Below are 25,739 nucleotides of genomic sequence, written 5' to 3' on the forward strand. Positions count from 1 at the left end.
GTTTGAGGCAGTGGGGGGGGGGAGGGGGGCATCCACAAAACTTTGGAAGGGTCTTCATGTCCAAAAAAAGTGGGAGCCAGTCGGGTAGAGGGTCCCTGTGTTGTAATGAACCTGGGTTTATGGAGTGTAAGCAGGACAGACGGCGCTCGGCAGATGGCCAGGCACATCCCTGCGGTCAGTCCAGACTGATCTTGGAGCGTGTGTGCATGTGTGTATGAAAGAGACAGAGAGACAGAGAGACAGAGAGACAGACACAGAGAACGGCTCACAGCCGGCACCCAGCGCAGGGCCCAACCGAGTTCCTGCTGTGGCTTCTCTGCCATTTCCTTGGGGCCTGATATCCTGAATTCTCCTGTTTCTCTCAAGCTCCTCCCTCTGTGTCCCCCAGGCTGCCTTCCTCTGGACGCGTGTCCGTCTTCCCCAAACCTGCCGGAGTGTGGGAGCTGCCTGTGACCCGCCCTGGGTGAGCGCTTCTGCGCGACCCTGTCGGTGGTCTGCTCCCCGGCCTCCATCTCCTCACGCTGGACACTCCCCTCCTCCCCCGCTCAGACACCCGCCCCGTCCTGCCCTCCGAGGGGCACGCTTGGCGGCTAGAACGACCAGAACGACTCTGGCTCTGGGCCAGTGGCCTTTCCTGCCATCACGTCCCTTCTGTGCATCGTTGGAGCTTTGAAGCCCTTCCCCGCCCCTCCTGCCTCTCTGTGTGCCTGCCTCTGCGCCTCCGGGCGCTCCTGTGTGCCCCCTTTCGCCCCCCCCTTACCTGTGGCCGTTTCTCAGGTTTGTCCCAGGGCCCTGTCTCCCTTCTCCTTGTCTTTCTCTGGGGTCTCATCTGGGTGGGTGGCACGGGCGACCTCCACCTGCCCTGCTTGGCCCCAGGCCTCCCCAGGGTCAAGCTCCTCGCGTCCGCCCTCCTGCTGGGCCTCCCCAGTGTCCTCGAGGCTGCTGCAGACCCAGCCGCAGAGGAGGGAGGGAGGATTTGCCACCATCGGGGCAGCACCACGGAGCTCCTCGTGTCGCCCCCACCGCCCCACCTCCAGATTCCCGGCATGGTGTGGCCCTTCTTCCCCTTCCCATTTCCACCAGCTCTGGCTCTGGCTCCCGCGGGCCCCCGTTCCTCACAGATGCCGCTTCCCCTCCGGTCTTTCTAAACTGCAAGAAAAAGACAAAAGCTCCCACCCTCCCTGGACCCGCCTTTCCTCTCAGCTCGAGCTTGCTGGTTCCCTCTTGATTCCCCCCCCCCAGCTCTTGACCGGTGGTCTTGCAGCCCTGTGGCCCTGCTTTCTAATCTTCTCTTCTCACCCCCACCCGTATGCCTCTTCCACACACGTCACCTTTATTCACTTCCTGGTGCCAGCAGCTTAAAGAGGAGTCTCCTTGGTCTGACCTTCAGGGTGCCCCGCCCACCACTCCACACTTTCTCCCACGCTGCTCTGCGGGAACCTTCCCAGCACCCCCCCCAGCTGAGCCCTGAGTGGGGCCTCCTGCCTCCACCCCTGAAGCCTTCCCCGCCCCTCCCCCACTCAGTTCCTACTGCTCTTTAGGGCCCCACCTCTGCCCTCGCTCCAGGTCTTCCCTGCCCTCCTAGGGGTGACAAGGAGGCAAGCGCCTTCTCTGCACTGTCCCCACGGGATGTGGCCCACGATGGCCCGACCACACCTTTCATTGATTTGCTCAGCTTTCATTTAAACATCATTCTGTTCTTTAACCTGGAGCACTGCAGGGCAGGGGCCACATCTCGAAACCTGTGTCGCTTCTGTGCTGCCAAGCTTGGTGCCCAGCACGGACAGTCACGTCCTAAGTATCTGCCCCTTTGCAGTCTGGGTGTGACACAGGTTTCCCTCCATTGGCTCTGTGAGACTCTAGCAAATGGGTGGGGAGGAGCCATCGTTACCACTTCCTCCATCCGTCCTTCCGTCCATCCATCCATCCTTCCTTCCATTTACTCACTTTAAAGCTACTGCGTACCTACTATGTGCCAGGCACTGTGCTAGGTGCTGCAGAAACTAAGTCAAACCAGACCCAGTAAACTATTGACTCGAAGTCCGGTGAGTTAAGTGCTACGGTAGAAGGCTGCCCGGTGTTCTGGGGAGCCCAGCGGAAACCACTTCAGTCAGGCTGGGAAGACTTCTTGGAGGAGGGGAGGCCTGAGCTGAGGTTTGAAGGCTGCGGGAGAGTTTTCGAGCTGGAGAAGAGGAAGAATGTGAAAGAGCGACGGAGGCATTTAGGGAGCTGCGAGGCCCCTGGCCTCCATCGTCTCCTGGGATGGGGTCTCTTAGGGCCGGGCAGGCACTGGAATGGGCTCTCCACCTGCCTGTCCTCTGGCTACCCTGGCCTGGGGCATTCTGCTGAGTGAATCCTCTGAGGCCAGCACACAGGATGCTGTGTCCCAGTCCTTCTGTGGTGGCTTGCTACCTTGTCGAGCCCCAGGGGGTCCCGGTGTCCATGCAGTTCCCCACGAGAAGAGAAAAGCCACGTTGGATTATGCATAACTAGACCTCGTGGGAGTGTGAGCTCTGTGGGGCAGGGACTGTCCTCTGATTTATTGATGCTCTATCCCAGGGTCTAGAACAGTGCTCAGCACATAGTAGGTCTCTAACAAATATCTGTTGAATGAGTGAATGTACTGCCTATTTAAAAAATTATAATGAAAGCCAGTGCAGGAATGCCCTTCTCGCCTTCCTGTGGGTGGTTTGGGATTGAGGCTCTAGGACAAACAACAGGGATTTCCCATCAGCAGGAAAGGGGGTCAATCCCTCCAGACCCCGGGGTGCAGGGCAGTGGGCATTACTCACAGGAGGAGGGGGAATTGGAGCTTGGAGGAGCTTGAAGCCTTACATGCTGCAGATCACAGCAGGGGATGGCTTCCTTCAAGGCTGAGCAGTTTCCACGTAGACACTGGCGTCCTGGGGGATGGAGGTTCTGTGCAGCCGGGAAAGGGGGCTCAGAGCTGGGTCTGAGTACCCAGCCTGCCCTTGAGTTTGCAGAAGGAGCTGCATTATCACAGCTTTGAATCCCTGGCCAAGAGTCTCTTTACAGGGCCCCTCTCCCGCCCCCTCTACAGTGTCCCCCATCTCTCAAGCTGCCTACCCCAGGGCCCCTCAAGCGGCATCCCTCCCTTGCCATTGCTCATGGTGCTTTTTTCTCCCCCATTCTTTCAAGATTGGCTCGGGAGAGTGGGCCTCGGGAGAAGACCCCTAAATCTCTGGGTATGTACTCTCCCTGTGCACCCCCACTTGTCATTCAATCTTGGGTTCCTGGGCTGGGCCATGGGATCAGGCTAGAGGAGACCTGAGAGCTGTCACATTTCACAGACAGGGATGCTGATGTCATCTGTCACGCTACACTGGTGGCCCTGGCTTGTGCCAGTGTGCTGATGGGCACTGTGTGTGTAGCTTCATGACAACCCAGCTGAGAGGAGGTGTTGTCCCCATTTGATGAAGGGATAGTTGAGGCAAGACCTTCTCTTGGTCTCAGAGTGTGGAAGGCAGCCAGCCGGTCACCTCACACTCAGGTCTGCGTGGCTCCCAGGCCGGCGCTCCTGGCACGTTGTGTGGCTGCCCCGGAACTGTTTTAAGCAAGTCGAGAGTACTCCCCGCCAGACGGAGAGAGAAGTTAAACCACGTCCCACAAACCCCTAAGTCATCCAGAAGGTGTCAGTGTCAGTTATTCCCCATCGGGCCAACTGGGCTGGAAGGGGGTCAGGGAGGAAGGGTGGGGAGGAGGGGACAGGCTGGAAGGGAGACCAGGGGCAAGGGTGGGAGGCTGAGGTGCAGACAGGCTTTAGACGGGGAGGGGCTTCTCCAACCCGATGCTCTAACCGGAAGCTGAGCCCTGGGCAGGTTAGCTGAGGGGACCTTGGCGGAGCACCCTGAGCCCGGCCACATGCCATGGGGTTGGAGGCAGCTGCTGTGCTGACCAGCAGGAGGGTGGACACCCAGGCCAGCTTCCCTGCTTCTCGTAAGCAGCTCAGCAGGTGGGCAGTTGGCGAGGGGCCGGCTCTTGGCCAAGAGGCCCCAGGGTCAGGATGGGCAGCTGGGCCCGAGAGGCAGGCCTGGCACAGAAGCCTGTGTGGCGGCTGCGACTCCCGCCTTCCCAGGCCGGGCTGTGGCGGGGTGAGCTCAGGCAGTCCGGTGCGACGCACACTGGCACCCTTGTGGGGTTTGGGGCAGGAGATCCTGGCCTGTAACCACTCCCTTGTCTGCCTGACCAGGTCCCCACAGGCAGGCTGCTGGGACAGGCTTTCTACGGTGTCTCTTGGAGGTGTAGGTGAGAAGGGGGATACAAATAGCAAAGTCCTTGAAGGACTCCCTGATCCTTGAGCTGTCAGCTGGGGGTAACATAACCCAATACATATAATGCCCTGGTATAAGGGGCTCATGGGGAATGGTCTGAAGCTGAGGGCTTCGCCTAACCTTGAGGCATTCCTGCAGTCCTTGCCCGGGTCAGCTGGCACCAGGACACCTGTGCCCTCTGCCCTGCCTCTTCCTTCTGGGCAGATGGAAGCCTCCCCCTCCCCCCGGTCAGTGATCCCTCTCCAGGGTCCTAGGTGCTCCTGGCATCAAGCAGAGGGAAGCTTCACAGGAGGCAGGGGCCCGGCAGAGAATCAGGGTGGCCTGGGAGCCCTGCGGGACCCCAAACTCAGACATCCTCTCCAGCCTCAGGCAGCCCCAGATGGGGGCCCCCATCCCAGCGAATCCCTGATTTGCAGGTTCACCCGAGGGAGGTGAGCTCCAAACTTTGTGAGCAGGAGAAACCGGTTAACATTTCTTTCATTAAAAGAAAGCTAATGAACATACCCCTACCCTGCTTCCTTAATAAGAAACGTACTTTTAAAATCATTTTGACTGAGAAAATACAGAAAGACAAAGAAAAAATATGGACCTGGTGCCATTTGGAAATGAATTTGTATTTTATCAATGACAAGAGCATCTGAAGGTGGCTCGGTTTCAGCTTTCCCATCTATAAAATGAGAGGATTGGATTAGCGTTGTCCTCTGGTCCCTTCATGCTGGGCCCCAAGGGCAGGCTGGGTGTCAGAGGCTCAGACAGGTGCATGGGGATATAAAACGGGCAGTGGGCTCATTCCATTTTTTCCTGAGGTACATACCTCCCAGGTAAGATGGATTTATATTCATAGGAAATATCTTAAGCCATTTAGATAGCAGATCTGGTGACCCTGTTTCTTGCCCAGCCCCCCCCACCACCCCCCCTCCAGCATTAGAAGAAGGTGTGCAGTGATTATTGAATGAAAATGAGCGAATGAAAGGAGAATGTTGGTCTCTGGAGAGCCTGTGCTGTGCCTGCTGGTGCATCTCCATAGGATAAATTTAACGTGGGTCTTTTCTGCATCCAGGAAGTGCTGGGCAGAAGAACTGAGGGTGGAGGGCGTAGGCAGTGAGATGCCACAGCAATTGCGGGCTCACAGGGCCTCAGGGCTTCCCACAGGGGTGGCTGCTGCTCCAGGGTGCGGGGTGCCCTCAGTTGCATCCTTGTTTGGACTCCTCAGAGCCAAAACCTTCGGCCCTGCCCGTCAAACACCGGCCTGCTGTGCCCGAGAAGCCTGCTCTGCCTTCCTCTCAGTCCGCCCCTGCCCTGGCAGCCCTCTCCTCCGGCCGTGCCAGAGAAGCCCGCCCCTTGCCGAAAGACCAGGAGAGCAGCACCAAGGTATGGGGAAAGCGAGAGGGGGAGGAAGCCAGGTCAGAGCGGACCCCTGGCTGAGCAAATGCAAGCTTGGTTTTGAATATACCAGTGAGTCCAGCTTGCAGAAGGCCAAAAAGAGCATCGAGGTGGCCGGCCCTAGCACTTAGGGCTAGAGCCTGCGGCCGGCCTGGGGAGAAAGCTGAAGGAAAGGAGAGAAACGAGAGAGAAGGGGAGAAGGGGTGAGGGGGACCAGGGGAAGGGAGGAGGAGGAGGGGAGCTGAGGGCAGCCGCAGGCAGGGAGGGCAGGAGGGAACGCGGGGCTCAGAAGGAAGCAGGAGGTGGAGAGCACAGAGGGGCTTAGGTGAACCAAGCCCAGTAACTTGAGCCAACGCCCAAGACAGCAGCCGAGGCAGCTGACTGAGGCAGGCCAGCCAACAGCTGTGCTTGACAGGCTGACAAATAGCTTGCCCTTCCCAGGTGACCTTGGCCCAGACCATTCTCTTCCCTGGTCTGAATGAGTTTAGTAGAGGCGGGAGAGTCACTGTTATGGGGATGCGTGCTCCTTCTTTGAAACGGATATAAAAGTGCCATAAACTATCTAGAAGGCCTGCTACGTGCGTGCACTGTGTTAGGACCGGGATCCAGTGATGACGATGGTAAGGTCCAGGCCCCCAGTCCTCCCACTCCGGCAAGGACGAAGGACCATGAACAAAGGAAGAATGACTCAGCGCTGGGACAGGTCCCATCCTCCACCTCTCCTTGGCCACTCCCTCCCATGCTCGTCCCCTGGACCTGGGCGCTGCAAATAACTGCACCCCCTCCGGCACCTCAAGTCAAGCCTCCCGTTCGCTCTCCACCATCGCCCGTTGTTCTAGCTCAATCCATCTAATATTCCAACTCTCACATTTTGTTCCTTCTCTCGCATAAACAGTTTTCTCCTGGAAACTGGATCATTCCTATCAGCATCTTAGCTCTCTGTTATTTCTTTCATCTTAACAAAACAAAACAAAGTCAGAACCGTTCTCTCCCGAGTCCACGGGAGCCAGACTTGAGTCCCTACCGCCTCACCGAAACTGCCCACATTGAGGCCACTGATGACCACCACCTTCCCACGTGGGGCACAGCACAGCCCTCTTTTAACGACCCATTGGCAGCTTTTGTAGCTCATCCCACTCGAATTCCCCACTGAGGGATGGAGGCGAGGGGATGGCTCCTGCCCTGGTTCTCTGCCTACATCAAAGGCCGCTCCTTCCTAGTCCATCTTTGCTGGTCCCTCTTTACAACCCTGACCTCTGCGTGCTAGAGGCCCCAGAGCTCAGACCTCTGGCCTTTTATCCATCTATACTGACCCCTGAAACCTGACCCGATCTGTGGCATTAAGCACCATCTGTAGGCCAAGGACTTCCAAATGTCCCTTCCAGCCTAAACCTTCCCCTGACATCAAGTAACAGTGAAATTATATATAACCCTAAATTATTACATATGGTTCTATATATATAAGTTATATATTAGATATAACCCTAATCATAGATATAGATATAGATATAGATATAGATATAGATATAGATATAGATATAGATATAGATATAGATATAGATACTCACCATCCCTGTTTAGGTATCTAATTATGTTTCAAACTTACCTTGCCCAAAACTCAACTGTTGAAACCTTTCCCTCCAAAACCTCTCTTTCCCAGTGTCCCCTCTCAGTGGGTGGCAGTGAAAGGCAACTCCAGCCATCCAGCTGCTCGGGCCAAAAATCCTGGGCCCATCCTCCCCCCTCTCTCTCTCTCATCACGCACCTCACACATCAGCAAGAGCAGGGGGCTCTGCTTTGAAACCACCCAGAACTGGCCAGTCTGCCATCCCCATTCCTGCCACCCTCATGCAAACCTGTCGCCCCATCACATGGGAACTCTTGATTCTATCTTTACAACTTCTTGTGAGTCTTAAGTTATTTCAAAATATGTTATATAAAAAGGACACTTAGACCCTCCTCCCCCAGTGGAAGTCAGATCATATCATCCTCTGCTCAGACCTCCAGTGGCTCTCTGTGTCCTGCAGAGGAAAAGCCTACGACCTCGCCATGGACCCCAGGGCCACATCCTCGCTCCTGCCCACCCGCCACATCCAGCCCCTACCCCATCACTCTCTGACGTGGGTGCTCCAGCCAGTGTCCTCCTCACTGCTCCCAGCATGCCCAGCACACTCCAGCCTCAGGGCCTCCGCATTCCCTGTTCCCTCTGCTTAGGATACTTCTTGAATTTTGCACGGCCTGCTCCCTCAGTTCATTTACGCCTCTGCCTACACTTCACCCCTCAGTTAGTCACCCTGGCCCTCCTACCTAAGATGGAAGCCCCGTCACCCCTGTCCCTTGTTTTCCTGCTGGCATGCATGGCCTGATGTTAGAGACCGGTCTGTCTGTTCTTTGTCCCCTGGGCTCCCCACTCCATGGCAGCTTACTGGGAGCAAGGACTTTGTCATTTTGTGTATTCCCAGAACAGTGACTGACGCATGATTGAATGAATGTAGGTATAGAAAGCACAGCTGGGTCCCCAAGGGTCATGGAGTTTGCCTTGACCTTGTGCCAGATCCAGGTCACCATCTCCAAGTCCGCCCAGGAGAAGATGCGGCTGAGGCATAAGGAGATGGAGTCGTTCCAGGGGCCAAAGGAGCCGGAGCAGGAGAGGGAGAGGGAGCTCATGTCCCAGAGCCTGGGCACCCGGAGAACCCTGATGAAGGAAGGTACTGGGTACTCAAGACACGATTCCCTCAGGCTGGGAGACTTCTTGGCCAACACCTTGGCCAAAAGAGAGGCTGCCAGGGCTCCCCACTCTCCTCCTCCTGAGACTGGGCAGGGAGCCACACCTGCTCTTTCTCAGCCCTCTCTTGGGCCCATTTCCAAAGGAGAACACTGGGGCCAGGGGACAGGCAGAACCAGCTCCATCCTAGGACTTTGTCTGCCTCCACAGGTCTCCTTCCCCTCCGGGGCAGGGGGGCCCTGTCTGTGCCCATGGGGACAAGCAGCCCACGCAGAAGCAATGTCGGTATCATCCTGAGGAAGCGAGCCAACCGGGCCTCCCTGCCCAGCCTCCCCGTGAGCAAGCAGGAGCCCAGCTTTGCGCGCCACGCTTCAGGTGGGCCCCAGAGCGGCTGGCCAGGGAGGAGGGGCACATGTCCCTCTCCCTGGGCTGCCTCTGGATGCTGTGGGCGTGGCAAAGGGGAATTTGGCTACTCTGCTCTGCCCATGTTGGAATAGGGACTGGTTCCCTCACCAGAGAGAGGAACAGAGTCTGGGAGTCAAATGCATCTATGGGCCAGTCTGGGGACCCAGGGTATCACCCCTGGGATTGTGATGGCTGCACAAGTGTGCCCTACCTGCGTGACATAGCCTAGACCACAGATGCTGGGAAACAGCATCCATGGAAGTAGCTGGAAACACTGGGAAGAAGAAGAGAGGGTTCTGGGAAGGCCTTGGGTTCCTGCATGTTGCCTCATGAGATGCCAGGGCTGGACAGTGCTGGGTGCAGATGGGTCTGGGGGCTCAAAGGTTCTATGGGATGTTCAGGAAGGGCCAAGGGCCAAGGGAGGCTCTGCCTCACCGTTTTGTACACTGGGTGTTCACATGAGATTTCACTTAAAAAGATTTTGCTACTAAGGAACATTTGCAAACCACCAACCTGGTTCAGAGTTTCTGTAATTGTGGGATGTGGTGGGACACTGACGGGGGAGCAGAGCATCGTTTCTGTGCCGGAGATCAGATTGACTCACTTTCTTTTCCACTCTCTTTCTATCCATTTGATCCGCCAAGTAGAAAGTCTTCATCTGGCTCTAGTCTTTAGCGTGTCTTTAAGACCTGCAAATATCCTTTTTAAACAGAGACATCCTTCGGGCTTGAGGCATCGGAAGCTGGCTGCAATCTTACAGCTAGAGTTTATAAAGTTCTCTTAGTTTTACTGTGAATATTACCATATTTTATGACAAATAACATTGGTTTACCAATTATGGTAGTGACATAAATTTTCCTTTAAAATAAACATGTAGGATTTGGAAAATGGTTTAATTTGAAGAAAAATACCATGTAAATAAAAGTACAGGTAATTAAGAGATATGGCCAAAAAAATCCCATGAAAGTGGTAACTGAATAGTTGATAATTGAGCAACATTGATCTAGTTAACCCACCCTACTCATTTTATACAGCAGAACCAAGACTCAAAGACTCAAGGTCACCCAAGGTAACCAAGGTGATGATGGCCCATAGGGACTAAGACTTTGGCTAATGACTTTCGGCCAATGCAGAGCTGAGACGAGGAATGAGGTCTCTGGGCTTGGCTTTAGGTGAAGGACTGCCCCCCAGCTCAGATTGCCCAGGACCTCCTGGGGACGCCAGGGTGAAAAGCACAACAGAGGCGATGCAGTGAGGCGTGGCAGTGAGAGCTCTGGGTCCCGGGACCTTCCCGTCCTGGCTCTGCTGGTACAGAAGCTGAGGGACTGTTGGTGGGAAAGGGGGTGGCTGGGAGCATTGGGGGGAGCTAGCTTCTCGGGGCTCTGATGCCTCAACTATGTGATCCGCACATTGATGAGATACGGCCTCTAGACTGCCTTCCTGTTGTAGGGTTTTATGATTCTAGCGTCTGTCCCTAAAGAAGGAGAGCCTAGAAAACATGATCTGAGTTTCAAACAACATCCTGCTTATTGTCAGTCCCTGCATGCGTGGCCACATCTCGACCACGCAGGTGCCCGGCTGCTTTCAGTGTCCCTGCTTCCTCTGGCCGCCTGCCTCAGATCACGTCCCTGCCCTTGGGCAGCTTCACAGAAGGATGGAGAAGGGCAGGCGGGCAGTGGAGAGGCTGATAACACAGGTGCCCGGGTGGGTACAGGTTAGAGCGCCACAGCGAGTAGAGGACTCGTTCATTCCTTGACAGACTTACTGGCCCCACCCCAGCCACAGATAGGGCTGAATTGGGGTGCATCACGGGTGGGGTGGGTTTAATCACATGGCCTCAAGCAGCACATCACAGGCCAGTTTGTTCATAACAATCAAGTTGGCAAAGGCAGGAATGGAAAAAGTCAACAAAAGGTAGAGTTTGGAAGCCTGCGGGGCTCCCCAGGTGGCGGAGCCCAGCACTGGCCTCTTGGCCCTCTCTAGTCCCTTCTCCCTGATGCCCCCAGAAGGTGGCTCAGTGCTGCCGGCCAAGCCTCCGGTTCTCCTGGTGAAAACTCCCATGTTCCTTTTCCTTCCTGTGAGTGCAGCTAACTCATTACCTGCGGTGCTAACTTTGGGGTCCCCTGAGTGGGAAGAGGAGGAGGAGGAGATGGATCTTCAAGCCTTTAAGGAATTGAGGCCTTTCTCAAACCCGGAGCTGGGGTTGATGGATGCCCTCCGGTGCCTCGACAGCAGTGACTGGTGAGGCGACACCTTCCCCTTCGTGTGTGGGCCAGGGGAGGGCTGCAGAATAGCTCCTGCCTCCTGGTTGCCCTCCTCTCCCACTGCTAGGACCTAGTCCTGTGGAAGGAGGGGTGTGTGTGTGTGTGTGCGTGTGTGTGTGTGTGAGTGAGTCCAGACTCCTGTGTCTGCCCTGTGACCTCCAACAGTCCAGCATATTGCTCTATAGCGCACCAGAGCCAGGCATGGCAGGTGTAAACGTGGCTCCAAAACACTTTTTCAGGGGGCCTTAGAAAGGTCACAGCCCTTCCTTTCTCTAAATCAAGTTCAACCTGCTCCCATGTTCCTACCACTGTGCTGGTGGACACACGATCTTAGCAGTGAGCAGCGCCATGACTTGGGGTGCAGAACATTTCCGGGAAACCCTCCTGTCTGCAGTCCTCATGTTCAAGTACCTTCTCTTATGTCAGGTGTGGTCCCAGGTCCTGGGGGTGGGCTTCCCTTGCATGAGGCTGAGCCAGGGTCCCCATAAAATGGCTTTTACTGGACTGCTAAGACTTCAGGCTGGATGTCCCGGCAGGAAGCCTGCCTTCGGAGCCGTAGAATCCGCCCTGTGTGGTGAGAAGAGGGTGGTGGTCTGCAGAGGGAGCAGGCTCCTCCCTCCCTGCCTGTGACAGGGCTGGACTTGCTTCTCAGGAACATGAAGGAGAAGGGCCTGGTGAGCGTCCGGCGCCTGGCAGCCTGTCACTCCGAGGTCCTCGCTGGGAGGGTGCACGACGTGTCCTTGGCTGTGACTGGGGAGGTGAGGCCTCCCAGACGACCTGCGTACTGTGCACTCTGCCCACCCCCAGCTAGTCCCCCTCCCCTGGGGCTGCTCTTCAAAGTGGGTCACATAACAGCCACAGAGGAGCTGTGGGTCCTTGGAACAGGGGCATATCCCACTTGTTTCTCAGCCCTCAGCCGCTGAGGGGTGAGGTAGCCACCCATTTCTCGGATTAGAAAACTGAGGCCCAGGGTTTCCTTATTTCTATGTCACAGCCCTGCATTGTCCTCTCTACTCAAAATGCCAGAGGAGGGATGGGGTGGCCTGGGCCAGGTCTCCAACTTCAGGGCAGTTGTAGCATTTCCCAAGCCCTTTGTCCCATGGGCTGGGGCTGGGCTTGACTGGCCCAGATGGGCAATAAGATGCATCTCGTCACAGATGGAGGCCATGTGCCCCCCCCCCCCCAGTCCCCTGGGAATAGATGGTTCCAGTGGGGTCCTTGTGAAGATAAACTGAATATTATTTGTAAAAGTACTTGGAAGACTGTTGTACAAATATCAAATGATAATGATGGAATTAGTAATTATGATGATAACAACAGTAATACTATTTTTAAAAACAAGACTATTTTGCCCAGAGCTACTGCAGGGCTTTTGTTTCCAGCCAGAGGAGGCCTAGGCCTGGGGCGAGGGTGGAGGCAGTGGGTGGGGGGTGCAGTGCCCCATTCTTGGTATGTTCTGGAACCCTTGACAGAGTCCAGCAGTATGGTCCTTCTCCCATGCCTTCCCAAGGTCACCAACCTCCGCTCCAAGGTGTCCCGCCTGGCCATCAGCACCCTGGGAGACCTCTTCCGGGCCTTGAAGAGGAATATGGACCAGGAGGCTGCGGAGATCGCCCGCTGCCTGCTGCAGAAGATGGGCAACACCAGCGAGTTCATCCAGAGGGCGGCCAACCGGTCCTTGCGGGCCATGGTGGAGCACGTGACCCCTGCCCGATCCCTGGTGGCCCTCACCTCAGCGGGCATCTAGTATGTGGCCGCCCACTGGCTGCAGGGTGGGGGTGGTCCAGGAAGGGGGGGGGAGTGGCCCTGGGATGGGAGAGGAGGGAGACGGAGCACGTGCTTTACGTGAGCTGCTGGGGGAGCTCCTGGTGGGCTTCTGTCCCACCTTTCCTGAGCCAGGTGATGAGATGAGCTCAGGGCAGCCCTGCGCCCTGGCTGGAAGGGGAGAGATGCTTTGTTCTGTTCAAAACTGGGGGGCTAGTATTGGCGGTGCTAATATCCCAGAGACGGCCTGTGGGGCAGCCCTCAGCCTGTGCCAGGGCATGGACATTTCTGATGAAATCCGGGCTGTCAGGAGAGCAAGGCACACATCTCATTCTTTAGCTGGCACCGCTTGGCCTTCTCCGGGGGAGAAGAAAGGGGCCTTATGTAAAAACCAAAACCAAAAGCAAAACCGAAAGCATTTCTCAAGTCCTTTCTCCCGAGGGCAAAACCGCTTTCAACCAAAAGCCAGCCGAGGCATTCTGCAGGGAGGCCTTTCAGACAGACCTGGGTGTGGTGGGCAGCCAGCGGCCCTGCACAAAGGGTGAGGGGCTCCGAGCCGTGTTGCCTGGGTTCGCATCCAGGTTATTTAACTGCCCTGTGCCTCCGTTTCCTCATCTGTAAAATGAGGATAATAATAAAGTTGTTGTGAGGAGTAAATGAATGGATTCATGAAAGAGCACTTAGAACGGGGCCTGCCTCCACCTGACATTTGTCAAGCGCTCACTGTGGCTGCTATTAACTTGGGAGAAAGTAGCCGCACTGTTTCCTGGATCCCCCCCCTTTGCCTCAGCTTCCTCACCTGCAAGATGGTGGTGATAGTACTTATGGAGTTGAGGAGATAATGGTCTGAAGGTGCTCAGGAGTCTGCCTGGCACAGGGGTACCCTCACTAAATCTGAGATAACTGATTGTTACTGCCGGGGAACCAGGTCAGGTGTCCTTGGGGAGCCTTGAATTCCTGGGGATCCTGCTACAATGTAGATTCTGATTCAGATGCTAATGGTGCTGATGCCCTGACCACATGGACTAGGGAGAGCCCAGAGGTTTTCCTTCCTATTCCTCCTCCCAGGGCAGGACCTGGGAGGGGAGGAGGAAGGGAGGGGGGGGCTCGTGCTGCCTAATGGCCTGTGGGCACATAGACCCAGCTTGAAAAGGTGAAAAAGAAAGAGCTGGCATCCTGATGGGCTTCTCTTGTAAGATCTCAGGCTCCCTCTGTTGGGACGACCGAATCCCCCATCACCCCCCACCGTCCCTCCCTCCTGTCTAAGCTCAGCTCAGCAGGTGTGCAGTAAGCTCCCATTAAGTGTTGGCATATGCCAGGCACTAGCGGGCACTGGGGATTCAACTGAGAAGGAGACTAGTTGCCCACTGCCTGGGAGCTCCGGCCTGACTGCGGGGCCACAGGGCTGCGGCTGTGCTTCCCAGGGGACAGGGACAGTGCTCCCCCTGGGGAGCATCCAGGCTTACCTGGGAGGGTAGGGAAGGCAGAGGAGATGGTGACTGGGTGGGATCTTTCTAGGTGGAGAAAGATGGGAATGAGCATTTAGACACAGGCAGACTGATCTCAGGAAGGCGCAGAGACTGGTGGGCACAGGTGTCTCTGAAGAACACCAGTGGCTTCATTGTTCTTCCCTGTCCCACTGTTGCTGTTGTCATCCTTAGTGCCATGGTCAGGAAGGGTCTGCTCTTTCCTTAGAGATTCCCCTTAGCCCACACGGGACAGAATTTGGGGCCCATCGGAGCATGAAGCATGGATGTACAATTGTAGGTCCCTGTGTGCCAGTCTGGGGACCCCCACATCCCATTTCTTGACCGAGCCCTTGACTATCACTGTGTTTTCTTTCAGCCACAGAAACCCCCTAGTCCGGAGATGCACTGCCGAGCACCTCTCGGCCGTCCTGGAACAGATAGGTGCCGAGAAGCTCCTCTCGGGCCCCAGGGACAGCACGGACACGCTGGTGCACAACCTGGTGCGGCTGGCCCAGGACTCCAACCAGGACACCAGGTGATGCGGGGCCAGGGCCTGGGGACTGCTGACCTGGCCAGTCCAGGGCAGATGAGCCACCAGCCAGCCGTGGCCCACACAGCTGGGCTTCCCCAGGATCATGTGGAGGGACAGTGGGATGGACAGAACTGTGTCCTTTCCTGACAACTGCCCCATCTCCTGTGGTCATAGCCAGGCCCTCTCGGGGAGTATCGGCACTCCCTCTGCCCCCCCCCCTTTTCTGCCAGCCACTGCAGTCCCCCCCTTGCTCCCCTCCCACCCCAGCTCTGTTCTCTGTAAAGCCTATTGACTCATTTTTTTCGAGAGAGATTTGATGAGCCCTCTTTTCATTGTTACGGGTGTGACAGTGAATACGAAAAATTAGGCCTCTGCTGTCTTGGCGTTTACCTTCTAGGGGGGCAGACGTGCAGTGAACAAATACACAGGTCGCGTTGACAGCTCCTCACTGTCCTTCCCGGAACCTTGTGCTTCTCGGTGTCCGTGGCACTGGATTCCCTGTCTGTGGCTATTTCCTCACCCGACCTGCCCTCTGTATGTAGGTGGCCCCAGGAGTGGCTTTAGTCCTTGTGGCCCTATTGAGACTTTTCCTGAGTGGTGCCATCACTTCTGGTGGCTCCGGTTACAGTAAAATCTGATGCTTCCCAACCTCTGGCTCCAGCCCTCACCCTCAGTCCCATATCCCTGATGCCTCCTTAGGGACCCATCCCCAGGATGTCCAACTGTCATCTTCACCGCAAAGTGAACCCATTGCCTTCTCCCTAAGTCTGCTTCTTCCCTCTATTGTTAAAAGTCACTATTATTTACTGAGCCATCTAAGATGCAGAATGGGGAATTTCATACTTCATTGATTCAAAGGCACACATTTCCTCCCCACGTTTTAATATCTTACAATCAGGCATCTCAGTTATTGACCAGGGAGCGATTATGACTTAGTCTTTATTATCTGCACATTTGCAAACTTGGTCATTGTTGCTTGTGGTATAAACCTATGAATTAAAATTTGCACCATAGGAACTATACTATGAGCCTTTCTTTGCTTGTTAGCCTTTTGTATTTATTTTAAGAAGTCACTGTGGATGCTCTGTGGGGAATTGTTGAGTTTGATTGCTGTTTAAATGTCTTAGAAATATTACACTGTTACTTGGCATTGAAATGAAAAGTTATTGCATATGAGAGAAGGCATGGAAATAGAGTGATGGGATATAAACTAGATATTAATGCAAACATTCATCATTGAAGAAATGACCAAAATTCCGCATTTTCTTGCAAAGCAACCTTCTGACCTAAGGAGGGACACTCCTCACAAATAATGTTACCTTCTGTTTCTGGGGTCGCATGTGAAAGGGTGGTTATATGAGGCAGTGTCATTGAAGGTAGCAAACATTGCTAGTATTTTCTTTTTCTATTTTTCCTTAGTGGAAAATAAATTAATGGTGCATTTTATAATCAATAAAGTCTTCGGTTGAGCAAAATATGACCATTTTCAATGTTTCATGCTCTGCCTCCAATCAGCTACCAAGTGCTGCATTTTCAATGTCCTTAGCAGCTCTTGGATCTGATCACCCCTTCCAACCCCCCCCCCCCCCCCACCTTACTTCAGGCCTTTATCACCTCTTGTCTGGACTATCATAGTGGCTCCCAATAGGTCTCCTGGCCCTGGCCTTATCCCCAAAGATACATCCCCCACGCTGGTGCCAGAGACATTTTATCAAAGTGTGAATCAGATCCTTCCTCAGCTTCCCATTGCCTGCATGTTAAAGCCCAACTCCTTCCCAGTTCTGTAAACTGGTCCTTTCCTCTTCTCCAGCCTATTCTGTTCCTGAGTCCAGTCCCTGCCTGCCTTTCTCCAGGTACACACATGCTGATGTGTCAGGCTGCCTTATGGATCCTAGAATGGTCCCCCTCCTCCCATTTACTCCTCAATTCTGCCCTACTTGTGAACTCCTATTCATCTTTAGGTTCCCAACCCAGGGCCACCTCTTCTATGAAGCCCTCCCTGATTCCCTTCCCCACCCACCACTATTCACCAGATAAGAGTTGACCACTCCCTCTTATACCACCCCACTGCACCCTTCCTCAGACTTCTAAATAACCCATACTAGGAAAAAATTACACACATTTTGGTATAGCCATCCCACGGAATATTATGTAGCCATTAAAAAGAGTGACATGGGAAGATGATTAATGGTAAAGTGGAAAAACCTAGATACAAGTTGTATATATCAACTAAATGTATCTACGTGGGGAAAAGACTATAAGAAAACCTGTAAAATATAATAGTGGTTTTTCTCTGTAATGGGAGTGTGAATGGTGTTTATTTTTTTATGAATCTAGTTTTTAACTGGGTAGGGGTTGTCATAACTAGAAAAGGTATTCAAAACTCTCTTACTAGAAATAGAAAACCGTGTGAAGTTGTAAAGCCAGTTTCTGATGCATTCCTGTGGCTGTTCCTCTTCTTCCTATGGCAGGTTTTATGGCCGGAAGATGGTGCATATCTTGATGTCGAACACAAAGTTTGACGATTTTCTGACGCAGTCCCTCCCATCCCACGACCTGCGGAAGGTCATGGCAGCCATTAAACAGCGGGTCAGTTGGTGGGTATGATGGGTCATGGGTGCGAGACCAGAGCTGAGCCTGGCAGCCCTCCTGCTGGTCAGGGGGAGCGGACTGCACCCCAGAGGCTTTTATTTCACCCATGACTCTTGCCAGGCGAGGTCAATGTGATTCCTTGCCCTTTGCTCAGCCTGGTTCTGCCCCTCACTGCCTGTGTCCCTTGAGCCTCCCTGGGTCTCCACGTCTCCATCTGTGAAATGGGGATCTTGGCCCCCATTACTTGGCCCTGACTCCCAGCACTCTGGAAGGCTCAGCTGCACCCCGGGAGGCCCTCCCAGGTGGAGAGGTGATGGTCTAGGCTGGATTGTCTGGTACTTCCCCAGAGGCTACTCCTTTCGGTTCAAGTTCTGTATTTTTCAAGGGACTAGAAGACAGTGATGAACTGCCATCTGCCAAAGGCCACAAGGTGTCGAGGAGTCTGGCGGTGTGTGAGAATGGGCTGCCCAGTGAGGACGGGTATGGCCACCCTTCTCTCTGGGGCTCCACTTCCAAGACTATTTGTGGAGGTGGCCGGGGTGTCTCTGGGAGAGAGTGTGGACCTGGGACAGCTGAGACCTGGCTGGGCCCGCAGCACCAGGGGAAGAATTTATAGGATGTGTTCCCCACCCAAATCTCGGGGAGACCAAGTCCTGGGCCCAGGAGCCCCTGCCAGTGGAAGTGGGTTCCTGCACGCTTGGCCGAGGGGATGCGATTCCACGAGTGTAGGTGGGATGTGTTGTCCGACAGGCTACCCGTGTGAACTCAGCGTTTCTCCATTCACTTATCAGAGTGGCCGGCTTGGGATTAGTTTAGAGGCAGAGCTGGGACAAAGACAGATGAGAAGGAATGGGCTGGGGTGATACAGGGTGGCTGCTAGGGGGAGTTAGAAACCAAGCAGGAATCCAAAGGTCACTCCTGTGCCTAAAACCTAAACTCCTGGGAGGACACACCTGAAACCTTTAGCAGGGACCTCAGGGAAGCCCTGTCCACCTCCCCAAGAGTAACATCCCGCTCTCCCTTCCACTTGTGCTCTCAGCCGGGCCAGAGAAGCCCGTGTTCCCTGCCCCTCCACGTCCTCTCCGCCTGCTGTGCCTTTCCTTCTGCTGGTTCCTTGCCTTCTGCTGGGCCATCCCCACTCAGAACATTCCTATTTCTTCTACAAGATCCCACGAGCTTCAGCTCACCTGCCACCCTCTCCCAGAAGCTCTCTGACACTCTGTGCCCCCGTGTCCTCTGGGTGGACAGGTGACCCCATTCTCCAGTCCTCTGTCAGCCCATTGGCTTAGCTGCCCTGTCCCCCATTGGCCTGTGAGCCCTTAGGGCCAGGCTGCCTCTCTCATCTCCTTGATCTCAGTGCTCAGCACAGGTCCTGGCACTCAGCAGGCGGAGCGTGGAGTGTAGGAATGAAAGAGTGATGTCGGGCTCTGTCTGGTGGGACTCGGTGTTAGGCATGAGCTCAAAGAGCCAGGCTCTGAGCTGGGGTGAGGCTAGGAGTTTTGTATGGAGCTGCTCCCATGCTGGCTGGACCGGGCCAGGGGGCATGGTGGGCATGCAATCCCAACCTAGGAGAACAGGGCTTCCGAACATTTCGCTAGTTACCCGACTGTGAGCAGCACCCAGACAACTAGGGGTCAGGGTTCAGGCACCTCAAGGTCCTCCCCACTCTAAGACGAGATGTGCCCCACTTAGGCTTTTGTGGATTCCCACCCCTCTCTCCAAGCTTTCTCCTCCATTCTTCCCCTGTCCTCTGAAAAGAAAGAAAGGCAGGAAGACAGAGCCCTGCCCCTGGGGCTCTAGGGAACTATATAATTGTCCCCCAAGGAAGAGGGATTGCCCGAGTTCCCGAGCCCCACCTGTTTGTGGGAGGGGGGACGGGATAAGGTGTGTCCAGTCCCTGGGCTGCCCAGATCAGATGCTCCTTCCACTTAGGCTCGGCTCCGATGGCCCGAAGCTGGCCGGGCTGCGCTCCTCCAGGCGGGGTGGCTCAGAGATGGAGCAGCTGCGAGAGCTGACGCGGCTGCTGGAGGCCAAGGACTACCGGTCTCGGATGGAAGGCGTGGGGCAGCTCCTCGGGCACTGCCAGGCCAAGCCAGAGCTCATCACCGCCAACCTGGTCCAGGTGAGCGCGGCCCCACCCCTGCCCTCCCACCTGCCTCTCCCCATGGGTACAGCTTCAGTCTGGAAAACTCTGAACAGGCTTAGACGTTGTGCCAGACCCCTCGTGGTAAAGGGAGCCCAGCAAGCATTTGGTATCTTGTTGCCTTGGTAACACTCTAAGACTGCTTGGAAGTGGCTGAAGGGGCGAGGGCACTGCCTCCTACTGGGCACCTTGGCACTGCTCAGGGGTGTCCTGGGCATCTCTTAGCCCTCTCGGAGGTTTATGGGGAGGAGGGCAGGAGTGAAGGATGCCACCGCCAAGGGCCACTGCTGGTCTAGCTACGTGCCTGGTGTTTCGGGGGCAGAGCATGTAGTTGGCCAGGCGAGAGGGCCAGGATGGGTGGGGAGTGGGCACAGGCCTTTCACAGGCTGGAAAACAGAACATCTTGCTTCTTCCAGGAGCAAGGCTGCTGAGTCAAGACACAGAGCAGAGTGGTGAAAACAGGCATGAAGGCAGCAGACCTCGGTTTCCACTCAAGTTTCTTACTAGCTGTGTGATCTGGGCAAGAGATTTAACTTCTTTCAGCCTCAGTTTCTGTTTTGTTTTTAATGGCAAAGTGAGAATGGGAACACAGGCTTCATGGGTTGTTCGGATCATTCCAGGAAAGAGAGTGCAGAGTGCCTAACAAGATGTTCTCCAACCGGGCACACCGAGTGCTCAGCATGTGGTCCTTCCCTCCTGCCCCCCCCCCCCCCCCTTTGAGGAGGCGAACTCCTAACCACTGAGAAGGTTCTGGCCTAGGTTGGATGGCCCCTGTCAGGGGTGCCTCCTGCTGAGGTGGTTGGTTGGTCTGTGGGACCCCTGCCCAGCCTGGGTTCCCATGGGCTCTTGGTTTCTGTTCCCTCAATAGGTCTTTGATGCTTTCACCCCAAGACTTCAGGATTCCAACAAGAAAGTGAACCAGTGGGCGCTGGAGTCCCTCACCCAGATGATTCCCCTCCTCAGGGAGCGCTTATACCCCATGGTGTTCTCCCTCACCATCGCCGTCGCAGACAACCTCAACTCCAAGAACGCGGGGATTTATGCTGCTGCTGGGTCTGCAATGGATGCGATGATTCAGAACCTGGGTGAGCCTCCTGCCATCCCCCTGCTCGGCTCTCGTGGGCAGCTGGCTCCCTCCCTAGTGCCGCCCTGGGCTGGGCCCATCGTTCCTGCTTGGGAATCAGCAGAGGGGTGAAAGGCACTGGTTCAACACTTCCCCAGAGGCTGTGTAGGGCAGGGGTGGGCAGCCCAGGGCCTCCGAGGTTCTCGGTTGGTAGCTCTTCCATGTCACATCCACCTGCGTGTCTTAGATGGCGAGAAGTAGAGGAGATGTGGAGATGATGTAGTCTTGCCTCCTTTAGTACACGAGACATAAATGACTCACCCAGGGTCACCCAGCACCACAGTGAGTGAACCAACAGGGTATGGAAGGAAAAACAGGTCAGGATTGCCAGGAAGGAGTTGGGAAAAGCTGTCAAGAATTTTCTTAGTTGTAGAGATGGTAGCAGTGAATGTGGCTTGTGTGGGGACCAGGCAGGATGCTGGTGAGACTGCAGGGCGAGCCTGCTGGAGGTGACAAAGCTGACGGGTGGGTGGGCCTGGATGGCTGGCCATCTCGATTGTCTGTATGGGAGTTTTGCCAGGGTCCTACTGGCTTTTTGAGTGTGAAAAGGATGAGTTGCCTTTTAGGAAAATTGTTTGGGGCCAGAGCTTTGGGTGAGAGGGATTTGGTGGGAGGGGTGGTGAATGAAATTGGAATGGGATTGGGGGAAGAATGAAAAGAAAAGAAAAGGGAGCTATGGGAGAGACATCAGAAAAGGCAAGAGCCCCCCGGTTCCCTACGGACTGTGCAGTATCACATCTTGGTTCTTGAACATTAGGTGGAATTTTAGTGCATGTACTTCTGTTCTCCATTCCTTTTAGAGATTATTTGCAGGTGCTATTTAGTGTATCTAGTACACAGGCTGAAGTGCAAGTTCAAAACTCCTGGTATATGTGAGAATGTAGTTCATGCTTAGACTTATGTCCCAACCAGTAGGACCACGAGTTTCCACAAACCAGTCTTGCCTTGATGTACAAAAGCCTGTGATCTGAGGAGCATAGAGCAATGTCCTCTCTTTAGCACCCACAGAACATCCCCACAGTGAGGCTGGAACCCCACCTGGCACATACACTCCCCCCACTCCCCATCCTCACATCCTGGCCTGAGGCCAGCACCCTGCGGCTGGGACAGCACCATGCCCTTGGCTGGAGCCTCCAGGAGAAGTTTCCGTTACAAATCACAGGCCTGGCCAGGCCCTCCTCCGCCTCTCCAGTTCATAAATATTGTCCATTTCCTCTCTTCATCTCAGAGGGAATTTATGATTTGCGGGGTTTGTTGCTGTAGAACAAACAATATAAATCCAGCTCTAAATTATGGCTTGTTTTCAGTGCTGCTGTGGGTAAGTGAGATTGCTGTTGCCAATAACCAAGGCTCTTGGTAAATCACCGCAGGACCTGGATTTATTGGGAAAACCTACACCAAGTAAAATAGGCTTTAGCCATTTGAAGAGAATAAGCACCCTTGTCTGGGGACAGGAACTTTTAACTCTTCCCCTCCAGATCTTTTCCTTTCTGTCTTTGCCATTGGGCCAGCTTCCTTGAGCACTCTGGGGCTCTGAAGGTTTGGGCTGCAGAATCATGTGTCTGGAGTTGTCCTAAGGATCAGGTCTCCTCTACTTGGGGCCCTGTTATGTGCATGTGGACTGGGCACCTTGAAGGGGCCCTGGGGATGGCCTGCCTTTGTGATCTGACCACACCTTGAGGCAGGTTGCAGTTTCCAGGAAGACGCCTGGAGTTCTCATTTCCTTTCGGGACAGGGTGTCCTTAAGTGTGGCTGACGATGTCCGCTCTGGTCCATCAGCTGGAGGACTTGGTGCAGGCAGAATGGAACCAGGCATGAGGGGAACCGTTTTCCTCTCTACCCCTTAGGTCCGTGCTAGGCTGGAATGGAATTGGGTTGGCCTCAGAGGGATGGCGGAGCCCAGTAAATCTCATGGGGCCCTAAGGGTGAAGCTCAGGGCCTTGGCTCCACATCATTTGAACAGGTGTGGCAGTGGGTACTCAGGGCCACATGGATTTGCTGTGGGTCTTGCCCCCTCAGACCCACCAGCAACGTTGGTTTGGAAGCATTCTTAACTATGAATTGATGAGCCAGTTTCCATATCCACCTAGGCCAGAACTGAAGGGATGCAGGTTGCCAACAGGGACAGTTCTTCACTGCCAGGTGTGCCCATGGTAGATGCAAACTCCTTCCAGGAATGGTTGTCATGTCTGGAGTGTCTGAGCCTGGTCTGCAGAGGGTGACATGCATGCAAGTGACTAAACTTACCCCGGTCCCAGGGGGTTGGGTGGTGGAAGGAGGGATGGGGCAAGTGGGACAGGAGAGAAAAGGTGCAAATCTTCCCTCCCACATCACCCAGGCTGAGCCTGGTGGCCCTAGTGGTTCTTGCGGGGGACCCTGCGCCCCCTCCTGGAACTGGCTTGGAGCCCTTTGAGCAGAGAGAGCTTTCTCCCAAGCCGGGCCCTTCATGCCCTATGAGGGATTTTGGGCTCCAAGCTGGAGAGAATCTGTGAAATGCTGTGAAATACTTAAATGTGAAAAGACACAAAGCAACAGCTCAACATGCTGTATTTGCTTCCTGACCTCCCGGGGCTGAGGGGATCAAGAGCACAGCCTGGCAAGGCCGTCTTCTGGCACAAAGTCCAGAGCGCACAGCCGAGCTGGGAGGCTGGCCTTGGGCTGCTTCGGATGCCCCTTCATTCTGGAGTCAGCGATGAAGTCCACTCACCAGCCGCCACATCTCTTCTAGCTTTTAGGTTTTTTGGGGGGACAGGTGGTGTGATGGTTACACAACAGCTGGGATTTCTGCCCCTGTCCCTTTTGGGGGGGATGGTGAGGAAGGGGTCACGTTGGGCTCCCTGACCTCTGCCCTTTGTTCCTGCCTACCTTAGGGCTTCTCTAGGGGTGAGGCTGAAGTGGCATCTTCTCTAGTCAGCACCGAGACCTTCTGATTTTAGGGGCATTAGTCCAGGTATCAAGGCAGTTCCTTTGCTTGTTCTTTGGGCTCTGTTACTGGGTGAGTTACAGAAGAAACTTCATTAAAACATCAGGCTGCTGACAGCTCACCTGCTCCCGGTCAGATGTCTACATTCAGGCTTCTGAGTGCCCCAAGTTCTCTTCATTTACCACAGCCCCTGGCCAGTGCTGGAGAGAGCAGATAAGCTCAGAAATGGGTGGCTTCAGATCTACTTCGGCTGTTTTTCTCTCTGAATTTAAACTTATTACCTTATATGAATCATGTGACTAACACTGTATTGTTAATGGAATTTACAAATTTATCTGTGGTGCCCCTCTACTACACCACCTGCTTAACAACATCCCTCTTACCTTCTGTCTCCTGTCTGCATGCACACAGATTTCCCTGGTTAAAAATCCGAATGTAAACACAATTTTGACTTTGCATCTTTCATTTAACACTACTGAGTTTCCCAGGCTATTATGCAGTCTTTCTAGCTAATTTAAAAATAGAAAGTATACTTTCCCCCACTGTAAAAGTATACTTATTAATTATTGAGGAAATAAAAATGCAACACATCTGGAGGGAAAGACCTCACTTACAGTCCCAACTCCTAAAATAAACCATTATTAACTTTTGGCCTGTTTGTACACATGGCTGTGATTATATTACACATTGAAATCTGCATTGTGGTTTTTTAAAAAGACAAAGCAGGAGCATTTACATATAATTACACACTTGAGTCGCCTTTTAAAGCTCAATCACCTGCTACACCATGGCTTATATTTTCTGTTTAGGTGGCTCATTCCCAGTTTTTTCCCGTGATGAACAGACCTAGTTTGGGTGGCCACAGAGAAGCTGGCTGTGTGACATCATAACTTGCTGAGCTTATTGCATTGTGACATCATAACTCTTAAACCTAATGTCAGGACTCCAGTTTGATTCCAGTTTCTGCTACTACTGTTCATATGCCACCACGTTTTTCACACTTTCTTCAAAGCTCTCCTCGACCTCCCAGTAGCTGTGGTCCAGGGTTGGGCTGAACGGGGCAAGTGTGAGGCCCCCTGGACTCTGCCCCATTGCAGAGGGGAGACCAGGCCCAGGGAAGCCAGGTGTCTGGCCTGCCAGCCCGTGGCTGTGTTCTCTCCATTGTGTGGCTTTTCTTGCCCATTGGTGTGGGTAGCACCATGACCAGTCACGGCTTCTTTGTGGGTGCAGAAGAGGAGCCTAGAATACCCTGGGCTAGGCTAATGGAGCCTGGATTTTAAGGGTTTGAAAGTTCGATTCCAGCCTTTTAATGGATTTCTCCACCATGAAGTTTGCTGGGCTTTCGGAGCATTTTAGGGTAATAATAGTAATTATATGCTCCAGTCACTGTCCTAAGCATTTTGTTAACTCATAATCCTCATAGCAGTTCTATAAGGAGGGTACTAGGATTATCCCCATTTCATAGATGGGTAAACTGAGGCTAAGAGAGAATAAGTGACTTGTCTAATGTTACAGAGTAAAACGTGGAAGGGCTGGTGTTCAAACCCAGGCAATCTGAACCCAGAGCCCATGACCTTAACCTCTAGGCTTTACTGCTCACATTAAACCTGGCGTGACAGGAAAGTTGAGCACCCTTCACCGTAAAAGTAGAGAGGCCAGCTACCTGGGGCATGGTGCTCTGGGTCTCTACACCAGCTTGGGCAAACTTGGTGCCTCTGCTTTAACATTGCCCTGTACTCTGCAATGTGCGAGATGAGATGGTCACCAAAGCTCCAGATACCACCCTGCCCCCTGCCCCCTGCCCCCTGCCCCCTGCCCCCTGCCCTGGCTCTCAGTTATGCGGGCATGGTGCTTCCCACTGTGTTAGAGTTCATTTTATGTGTCTGTCTCCCCCTCTTCTTGAGGGGAAAGAGGAGGAGGAGGGAGGACGGGTCTTACTTAGTTCCTAGCTCCATGCCCGTGCACAGAGGACACCGAAAATGTTCCACGTGGAAATACCTGAGCACCTGGCTGTGGGTACATCCTGTTGCAGAGTGCACAAGTTCAGGCTTTGAGGAGAGCCATGATTTCTGAATCTGCCCCCAGCCCTTATCTATCTATCTATCTATCTATCTATCTATCTAT

At 54.1% G+C, this 25,739-nt stretch overlaps 1 protein-coding gene across 1 annotated transcript in view; it reads left to right on the forward strand.

Annotated features, from left to right (window-relative positions):
- Window positions 1-25,739, forward strand: part of TOGARAM2 (TOG array regulator of axonemal microtubules 2) — a gene marked incomplete at its 5' end in the record, with an annotated part of 35,660 nt that overhangs the window by 5,975 nt on the left and 3,946 nt on the right. Inside the window, 12 exons of the mRNA XM_081156643.1 lie at window positions 3,160-3,206; window positions 5,506-5,663; window positions 8,230-8,383; window positions 8,611-8,775; window positions 10,893-11,046; window positions 11,722-11,827; window positions 12,580-12,815; window positions 14,679-14,837; window positions 17,306-17,423; window positions 17,812-17,906; window positions 19,359-19,548; window positions 20,438-20,654. Of these exons, the coding sequence (XP_081012769.1) occupies window positions 3,160-3,206; window positions 5,506-5,663; window positions 8,230-8,383; window positions 8,611-8,775; window positions 10,893-11,046; window positions 11,722-11,827; window positions 12,580-12,815; window positions 14,679-14,837; window positions 17,306-17,423; window positions 17,812-17,906; window positions 19,359-19,548; window positions 20,438-20,654 (1,799 nt within the window). The remainder of the gene's footprint in view (window positions 1-3,159; window positions 3,207-5,505; window positions 5,664-8,229; window positions 8,384-8,610; window positions 8,776-10,892; window positions 11,047-11,721; window positions 11,828-12,579; window positions 12,816-14,678; window positions 14,838-17,305; window positions 17,424-17,811; window positions 17,907-19,358; window positions 19,549-20,437; window positions 20,655-25,739) is intronic.

This window comes from Miniopterus schreibersii (genome assembly GCF_964146895.1).
Source record: "Miniopterus schreibersii genome assembly, chromosome: 13".
In the NCBI taxonomy this organism is placed as follows: domain Eukaryota; kingdom Metazoa; phylum Chordata; class Mammalia; order Chiroptera; family Miniopteridae; genus Miniopterus; species Miniopterus schreibersii.